The following is a 10148-nucleotide window of genomic DNA, read 5'->3' as shown; positions in this document are numbered from 1 at the left end:
TTTAGTTTCTCCAAGTTCTAATTCTTCTAAAATAATCGGTTATTCTCTGTTTGACAGTATCTGTACTAACATTAAAATCAATTAAGTAGGTATCACAAATTGGAATAGTAATAGTATCACATTCATTCGTTTGATTAGGCGGTTTGATAGGAACAAAATATTTGTAAAATTCATTGTATGTCGTTAACATGAAATTGATCGGTTCAAACATTGAATAATTATATATTCTAATCGGAAGTGACAGAAATTCAGTGTTTCGTGTTCGATGTCGTGGTTAAATAACGTTGTGAATGAAGCAAATTTGTGCGATTTTTCTTCGTTCCTCCAAAGTGATCATTTGTAGAAATAGTAGAAGATTATTGTATTGTGGCAAAACGAATCTGTGTGGCCATTCCATTCTTCTCAGTGCGAACAGTAGAAATTGCTTTTGGACTGATTCGATTCTAGCAATTTTCTCATTGGTGTGTGGGTTCCATATTTGCGATCCGTATTCAATAATAGGTAAGACGAATGTGAAGAAGAGTTTCCTTATGGTCCATGGGTCCATTGAACTCTCTTCCAAAACGCTTGATCCACGCAAGTCGAGATTTAGCTTTAGCTGTTATGTATTCGATGTGTGCGCTAAAGTTTAGTTTCTCATCCAAAATGACTCCAAGATCCTTTATCACCATGGGTGTTGAATTTCATTCAACGCAACTAAGCTGTAGACATCTCTCTCCGGCTATACGGCAAACAACAGAACCAACACCAACACTGAACATGAAAATGACATGTTCAATTGTGTTTGTTTCGTAAGTTTGAACGGTGCCGCTACGAGAGGTCACTTTTGTCGTTTCTTGTTGTTATTTTACATGTAAAATCAATGGTATTAGACGAGGATGTTTATCACTTTTACTCTTTCGATCGACTTGCCTTCAATAGTGTACCTGAAGTCGAACTTCAGCTCACCACGGTGGTATGATACGTAATTCGTTTTTTTGACGTTTAGGTTCATGCAATTACGTTTGAAATAATTAACAACTCTATTTAAGTCATCCTGAAGTGCCAAGCAGTCATCATGTCGCTTTATTTGCATTGAAAAGCGAGTGTCATCGGCAATCGACTGCAAGTTGGAGTTCATCAGGCAATGCGGCAAATCAATGATAAACAGGACAAACAGTGTCGCTCCGATCGGATATCCCTGACCTGTTCCAGATTTGACTTCAATGGGATTCGACATGACTTCATTCAATTTAACTATTTGTTGACGCTCACTTAGATAGGAAATTATCCATTTTAACAGCTGTTCATTCAGTCCCATGATTTTCAGCTTGTGTATGAGTAGGTTCACGTCAACCGAGTCGAATGCCTTGGCAAGATCGAGATATATTGTATCAGTTTGACTTCCATGTTGCATGTTGATTAATGTATGTGAAGTAAATTCAGCCAGATTCGTTATTGTTGACTTTCCTTTGACAAAACCATGCTGGCTGCTATCGATGATGTTCTTCATGTAATAATTCAAATGATTTGCTATTATCGAATCCAACAATTTAGGTATTATGCATTGCAGTGCTACTCCACGATAGTTCTCAATTTTGTATTTAGCTCCACTTTTGTGTACTGGCCTCACATAAGAGCGCTTCCATATGTTTGGTACATATCCAGAATTCAAAGATTCTCGTAGTATGTGTGTTATTGGCTTCAGCAATGTGTGAATGCAGTTTTTGATGAACATATTTGGTATTCCATCGGGGCCAGACACCAAGTTGCTTGGCAATTCATTGATTTTCTCCATAACCAACTCCTCAGTAATATCAATGCGTGGAAAATTTGCACAGCGGTTGAATAATATCGGATCATTTTCATCATAATTAGCTTCGGAGCCATCAATCGTTTGTGTGTATGCTTTTCCAAAGTGTGTCGCAAATGAGTTAGTAATTTCAGATGGGTCGGTGAATTTTTTGTCATCATATTCCATTTCACTCGGAAAATCATTTTTGGTATTATTGCACGTTCTCACATACTCAAAGAATTTTTGTGGATCTTCATTTATCAATTGTTCCATTTCGAGTTTATAGTTCCTAAAAGCAGAACGAGATTTTTTTTATACTCACGACGCAGCTCGGTATGATCCTTACTCTCATTGGTAGAATCAAACTTCTTTATTTTGTGCAATGTATTGACTCTGTTCTTCAAATTGATCAGTTCACCATTAAACCACTTCGGATGAATTTGTGGTCTCCTCGTTCTTGTTTCAACAGTCGTATCGATTGCATTGTTGACTATTGAATAAAACTGATCAACGGCACTGGTTAAGTCAATTTCATTGAAAACGTTGTTCCAGTTGGCATCATCAAAATAATCATTGATTGTTGAATAGTCGGCATTCTTGAAGTCTTTGTATGTGACTTTATTATCAGTTTCAACATCAACTTTATCATGTATGATTACTTCAAGTGCCTGATGATGTTTTTCGTCTTTTACCATTTTGCTTTCACTCTTGCTACATGTGAACATGTTGGGCTCATTGGTCCATAGCAAGTCCAACATCCGCTTATTTTTATTGCGGTGCGGGCATATTTGCATCAATCCCAGTTCGTGACACGTATCAATGACGATTTTCTCTTTTTCACTCACGACATTGATAGCAACAGCTATCTCTGGATTTGGACCCAAATTGATATCAGGATCATGAGCATCATTTGCTCTGCATGTATACCAGATCAGGTTACTGAGGTTGAAGTCACCTGACACAAGCAATACATCGTTTTCATTGGCTTTCGATGCTATTTCACGCAATGCAGTCATGTGGGCTTTATATACGTCTAGCGGCGAATCAGGTCTGATGTAGATTTGGATTAATATCAAATCTCTGCCATTGCATCTTATTTTGGCCCATACTTGTTCGGCACCCATGTGTTCGGCAGTACCAATGCAATGCGGTTTGAGGGATTTGTCTATTGCGATTAATACTCCGCCCCAACTCTTCTTCTTGATTCTTTGAAATCGTTCAGTATCAGGAGATCTGTCACAACGGAAGACATCAAAATACGGTGGGAAAATTTCAGATGAAGAAATATCTGCGTTGAGGTGCGTTTCGCTCAACATGTAGATTTTAATATTTGATGCCAAGACTAGAGTTAGTAAATTGATTGCTTTCTCACTATCTTTCACTCCGTTTACATTGTTACAGTACATCACAGCATCATCGAGCATTGGATGGTGAACATTTAGTTTTGGTACTGAACATTGAGTTCAGTAGAATTATCTATTACCGATTTATTTACATTGTACTGTTTGTGCGATGAATTATGCATGCGTGTGTGAAGATAATTTATTAAAAGGAGACTTTTCGGTATTCAAATTGGTAAAAAAAAATTCTGATCATTTTAAATATTTTTCGGATCATTTTCGAAATTTGAGGATCAAAATTAAATGAGCCATTTCTGTGTCAATTTTTGATTATTTGTCGCTTTTATTTCTGTTCAGTTTGACGAAAAAATCAGAAATAAATGTAACAAAACAATCAATAAAATTAACATTATAACCATTTTGTCAGATTTATTTTCTAATTTGACAATTCTATTGCCTATATTGTCAAAATTATTTTCTCAATCTGGCAATTTCATTGAACGTAATGTTAATTTTATTGTTTGTTTTGTTACATATATTTCGATTTGTTGTCAATTTTGTTGAATTTTTTTGTCAATTTTATTGCCGTTTTGTCATTTTTATTGGCGATTTGTAAATTTTAAAGGAGGATCCGTAATGAGCCCAATGCAAAACATCTTTATTGGGCCCAACAATTTTCATAGCAACGAAAAATTTAAAAAATATCCACTGGCAAAAATTTTGACTTTGAACTTTAATTAAAGTTTGAGCACTTGGAATCAGCATGAGGGTTGATAATGAAAGGTCTTGACGTCCTCTAATTTGCGTCCTTGACCACAAAATTCGTGTTCTCACCCAGAGCGAGCACAAATTCAACATAGATTAATTCGGTAAGATTAGATGCAGTAGATCTGTACATCATGAAGCCGTGTTGCTTTTTGGTGATTTCGTCCTGTACCAGTGACAGAAGTTTGACGTTCACCATGTGCTCAGAGAACTTCGCCAAAGTTTGGAGCTTAGCAATGCAACGGTAGTTCTCTATCTTCGATCTGGCCCCCTTTTTGAAGATGGGTGATACACTCGAGCGCTTCCATTTGTCGTGGAAATGGCCAGTCGACAATGATTCATTGAAGATCTCGGTGAGTGGAGCCGCCAGATGACTCGCATAATTCTTTAGTATCAACGGGTGCATACCATCGGGACCTGTACCTTTCTTGGTGTTCACGGCTTGTAGCTCTTCAAGCACAAAATTGATGTCGAGCTGAAATTCCTCAGTTTGCTGTGACTCAAAATTACTGCAAAAACCTGTTAATGCGAAAAAAATTCAGGGGCTCTTTATTTTACAAAAAAATCACGTCTCATTATTCCGCTTCAAATGTTTTACTGAAGAAAAACACAAACTGATTTCATTTCGTACCATATTTGAACCATTGCGACAAACAAATTCACTCAGAAGATTTTAGTTTTAAAGTGCAACATATCCCGGTTTTCCCGGCGAGACGGGAAGCCTACCCATTTCTCTTGAACAGCTATCGAAAAATTGAAAATTCAGTACAAATTTGTTGGTATTTCTTAGGGAATTTTTTTCTGAAATTTCTGTTCTCATTCGCTGCTCGATCCTAACAACTTGAAATCTTTTTATTGGTCGAAAAATCGGCCACTGATAATGGGTTAACCTTCTGACTGTGTTTGGTGACATTTTTGTCACTTTCATTATAAAAAGGAGACAAAAATGTCACATGTGTTTTCTAATCAATAAAATCATTACTTCATATGTTTTTTTTCTGTTTTTACACTTGTACATTAACTTTGGAGTCTTGAACTCAAAAAGCAAAAAGTTGAAGGAGAGATATATCATGTATTTTCGGGTTTTTTCTGACACATGCAAATACATCTCGATGACGAGTAGAAAAATCACCAAATCAGAATTCAGTTGACTGTCAAACGCAGCCACTACACATAGAACTTTCGGATGGTTCAAAGAATAGATTGTAGTGTTATTTGATATAAATAAATGCATAAATAATGAAGATAATATTGTATTCAATCAAATATCATATAAATTCAAAGCAAAATATTGAAAAAATGTTATTTTTCTTTTATACATATACGTAGGTGATAAAAATGTCACTAAACACGGCCCTTGTTCTATTTACCCAAACACAGTCAGAAGGTTAAAGATAGGTGTTTGTTTACTTCGGATGGAATCGTAGTCATTTCAAATGTTTGAATTTTACAGCTGGGTAGCGTTCCGAAAATATAAATCCCAAATAGACAGTTTGTTGCTTAGAAAAGTGTGAATATTGATTGCAATCGGCAGCGTGTAAACTGTGTGAACTATCATTATTTCTGTATTCCTGTTTTGGAAGATTGGTCAAATATATTGTTCGATTGATGTGACGCAATTTCTTGCATGTAATTGCAACAAACTGGCACCGAGTTTGTTCTAAGAATAGCAAAGCAGCTTATGAGCTATGATAAATGATTAGAGAAGCTTTTCGATGGCATGTGCTCAAATAATTGATGCAAGCATAAACTAACGATGATGAACAGCATTTGTTTCGGTAGTGTAAATAACAATCGATGTATTATTGTTTGTTGAATTTTTAACTACCATAAATTGACGCTATATATTCTGCTGTTTATATTGCAGATATGCACTTTTATTGAATGATATTGAAAACACTCACATGTTTAACAAAGAAATTGGTTTCAAGAGATGTGTGCGTTCGTCCAATTCTCGCTTGTTCATTTTATGCAGATTTTTCATAATCAAAAATTTTATATAAAATTTAGTAATACGCTTCAATTTAAATTGAATCATTGTAAAACTCATTCGATTTTTTAAATAAAGCCATGATACATTTAACCGTGGATTTCATTAAGCAACTGTAGCCTATAGGCCAATTAAGAGCCATATAATACCATCATTGTTATTATTCTTCCCTCTTGCAAATTTTGATAAAAATTACTTGGTTTCTTCATTACATCTAATTAATTAGTTAATATTAATAAATAAATAAATAATTTTGTGAGTATGACTAAGCTAAGAGCAGTGGAATCATTTGATAGGAAATTGAATAACCCAAATACTATAGCAAAATGTTAAGTATAATATGACATTAATGTAACTTACGCAAGCAAATTGGACTAGCTGCCTTTGGATTGCATTCATGGTCTCTACTGTGGCGATGTCGAACACAAAAATTTATCTTGCAACATTCGTTATTATCAAAAAAAGTCAACAAGTCAAAAAAATCATCACAAAATCAGGATTCCGAGGGAAGAATTTGATTTGTCGTTAATGAAAGAATAATAATATAGATTTGAATATTGCTAGCAGCGCCATCCAACGATGAAATCTTGTTGAGTTCTTTATCAATGACATTTTTACTTCATTTAAAAATAGCATGTCAACGCGCGGGGAATGCATGCGATTGTATGCGTTTGAATTTACAACAAACCAAATTAGTACTGCATCATAAGTTTGACATATAAAACATCTGAATAGTTGTTGAAGAATTTGAAGTCTCATAAAAGTTGAATTTGATTCGAAATATCGGTAAAATCCAGAAGAAACACCCATAAATTTCAATGTCTACACCACTGAAATTGCCAGGAACGGGTTTGGAAGATGTCCGTATCCCTGGACAAACATTTTTGAGAGATGCACTCACTTCGTGCACTGATCCACTAAAAGCTATAGAAACTTTCCAGGTATTAATAAACTGAATATTTCATTATACAAAAGGTGTTTTTATGCATCAAAAAATATTATTTTCAATCAATTAGGTTGAAAATGGCATACTTTTGCCATCACTACGGCCCATGTTGCCGCTTCTGGATTTGCATGGCGTCCGGCGCCTGGATTTTCACACCTCGGTGTTGGAGGAATTGCGTGAAAAGTTGGTTGCTCGCATCAATGAACTAGGCGGTAAAGAGGGACGTGAACGCGACAAGAAGCTTAAAGAGCTGTTGACAAAAAGTTTTCCGGTTGTTCGAGTAAAATCTTTAAGACCGGTAGTGATGGGAATTTTACGTAATACAGCGCAAATTGATGACAAATATTTGCGAATTTTAGTTAGAGATAAAGAACTCTATATGGATACCGATACTGAAGTAAAGCGTCAGATATGGCGCGACAACCAGAGTTTGTTTGGCGATGAAGTTTCTCCCCTTTTATCGCAATATATACGAGAGAAAGAACACATTCTGTTTGACCACACAAATCTGACAAATTTATTTTTCTTGCCTTCACCAAAAGTAAGGCGCCAGGGTGAAGTTGTGCAGAAGCTAGCTAATATGATCGGCACAAGTGTAAAATTGTATGATATGGTCTTGCAGTTTTTGCGCACTCTGTTTTTACGTACCAGAAATGTACACTATTGCACATTACGGGCGGAACTGCTAATGGCACTCCATGACTTGGAAGTCCAGGAAATTATTTCGGTTGATCCATGTCATAAGTTCACTTGGTGTTTAGATGCTTGTATAAGAGAGAAGAACGTTGATATTAAAAGATCACGAGAGCTTCAAGGATTTCTTGACAATATCAAACGAGGACAGGAACAAGTTCTGGGAGATTTATCAATGACTTTGTGTGACCCATATGCCATCAACTTTTTGGCCACCTCAGCTATCAAAATTCTTCAGCATTTAATCAATAATGATGGTTTACCTCGTGATAATACCATCCTAATTCTGTTGCTTCGTATGCTGGCACTTGGATTGAGCGCTTGGGTGATGATTGATTCACAAGACTTCAAAGAACCAAAGCTTGAAAATCAAATTATTATCAAGTATTTGCCGGCATTGATGTCTCTCATGGTTGATGATCAAGTGCGTCATCTACATTCCCGATTGCCACCCGATGAACGTGAAAGTGCTATTACAATTATTGAGCATTCAGGTTTGGAGCTTGACTTCTCTCATAGATTTTTATATTTTTGGATTTCAATGTGTTCATCAAAATTAAGTAAGCTAACAACAATAATGATATATTCGTATTTGATATTCATTTTAATAGGTCCCGCTCCCGATTCAGTAGAATCATTTATTCAAGAGAGTAGTGTTGCTTCAATCATCGCCATGTATTACACCTTGCATACTGCCCGACAAAAGGATCGTGTAGGAATCTTGCGTATCTTGGCTGTTTTAGCATCATGCAAGAATGATCGAGCCTACGAAGATCCATTTTTGCATTCCCTGGTTTGTTAAACCTTATTTCATCACAATTTGATAATTAATAACTTTTAAAGGACAAATGAGTGGTCGGGAATAAAAATTACTTAAGTTGAACCACTTTTGGATAACCGTAACACAATATTCTTGATTTTTAAAAGTGCAACATAAATTCTCTTCGCTTGAAAGTGAATCGTAAAATATCTGTGGACTATAGAAATCGTATTTTACTTTAATTGAAGCAAAAATGTTCGATACACTTTCAAGTCCATTGGAATGATGATTCATTTTAATGGTGGTTTTAGTTGTGATTTGGCTTCGGAGTAAAAATTAAGTGATAAGGAGCGCGAATTTCGATGTGCCGATAACACCATTGGATTGGGCACATGAAATACTGTATGAGAATCGAAATTTTTTAAACTTTTTTTCGATTATTGCCTGTTTCGGATCGTCTACATGGGAAGTTTGTATGGAATCCTCGGAGAGCGGGTCTGCGTCGCTGTAATTAAATTAGTTTATATGGTAAACAAGCTGTTGTGTTACGAACAACAATAAACACGATTTCTATAGTCAATAGATATTTCATGATTCACTTTCAAACGAACAGAATTTATGTTGCACTTTAAAAAAGCAAGAATATTGTGTTACGCTTATCCATAAGTGGTTCAACTTTAGTCATTTTTATTCCCGACCACTCAAATGTTATATTTATAAGCGCTCTATCTTTTATTTATTGATTGTCTTAAATTCTAGATTGCGCTACTTATTCCGATGGCAGAAGAATTTGTACACGAGGAATTCTGCACTGGACTCTTTGATGAGTTCTTATTTGCTGGTCTAACTCGAGATAACGTTACCAGGCACATGTTGAAACTTTTATGGTATATACATCCAAAGCTCCCACCTGGTCGCCTGACTACATTGATGAAAGCTCTTCAACCAACGGCGCAGCACAATGAATTGTATAATAGTTTATACAATAGTTTACAAGAACGAATTGGAGTTGCAATCCAAGAATCAGCCGCTCAAGAGATAACAGATGTGGATTTTGATTCACCCTTAAAAAGCGTCCCAACGCCTGGACCACATTACATGCAATAAAACCATTTAAATTTTAAAGCAAAAAAAAATTCGAAATGACCACAAAATAATCTGACTACCCAAGAAACGCAATTTAGTCATTTTTAACGTTAAAAGATATAACGTTTTAAGTCTTTTTTTCCGTCAAAATCGACTGAAATTCCAGTGTAAACCAACTGTATGAATATTCGGAACGCTACCCAGTATCTTTCAAATTCAAACATTTGAAATGACAACCGTTCCAACTACTACTCTGTGCCGAACAAACTGAATAAACAAACATCTTACAAGAATTGTGTATGTGTTTCATTTTGGGCGCGTGAATTAGAAAGAAAGAGCAGAACCGACACATCTCTTCCATTTCACACAACGCAACGCAACACAACACAACAGACTCATTTGCTACTGTGGCTTGGTGTTGTATTTGTTTATTTTGGTTCCGTTATGAGATTATTACTTTTCCGCAAACTTTATTTGTTAGGTAAAGTATTGGTTTTACTAGCCAAAATTTCATGACATATCCTCTTTTGGACCACTATAACGTCGCGCCAAACTTCAAAAAGCACATATCTGTACACTAGGCAATGTAGATGGGATCAAATCCTATCGATCAAGACCTATTTGCCCCCAAAAACATGTTGTTTACTATGAAAAATGTGTAAAATTGCGATGTGCGTATGGCGTCGTTCGCGTTCGCGTTCGCGTTTTTTGTTCGCCGGATATCTCAAAAAGTTGACAAGATAATTGAGATCTGTAAGAACCAAAAGTTTTGGCGTGTCAAAATAAAGCTTCGG

The 10148-nt window shown here is 35.8% G+C and overlaps 1 protein-coding gene across 1 annotated transcript; it reads left to right on the top strand.

Moving 5' to 3' along the window:
• The first annotated feature begins 6499 nt into the window (after window positions 1–6499).
• On the top strand, window positions 6500–9647 carry LOC129572250 (negative elongation factor B). Its single transcript, XM_055452196.1, has 4 exons — window positions 6500–6810; window positions 6886–8002; window positions 8120–8301; window positions 9028–9647. Exons 1-4 carry the CDS (start codon window positions 6688–6690, stop codon window positions 9373–9375), a joined length of 1770 nt encoding a protein of 589 aa, XP_055308171.1. The 5' UTR covers window positions 6500–6687; the 3' UTR covers window positions 9376–9647.
• The last annotated feature ends 501 nt before the right edge of the window (window positions 9648–10148 follow it).

This window comes from Sitodiplosis mosellana, unplaced genomic scaffold (assembly GCF_009176505.1).
Source record: "Sitodiplosis mosellana isolate CC-2019 unplaced genomic scaffold, AAFC_SMos_1.0 Smas_scaffold_4556, whole genome shotgun sequence".
Lineage (NCBI taxonomy): Eukaryota > Metazoa > Arthropoda > Insecta > Diptera > Cecidomyiidae > Sitodiplosis > Sitodiplosis mosellana.
This window is presented reverse-complemented; position numbering and strand designations above follow the sequence as displayed.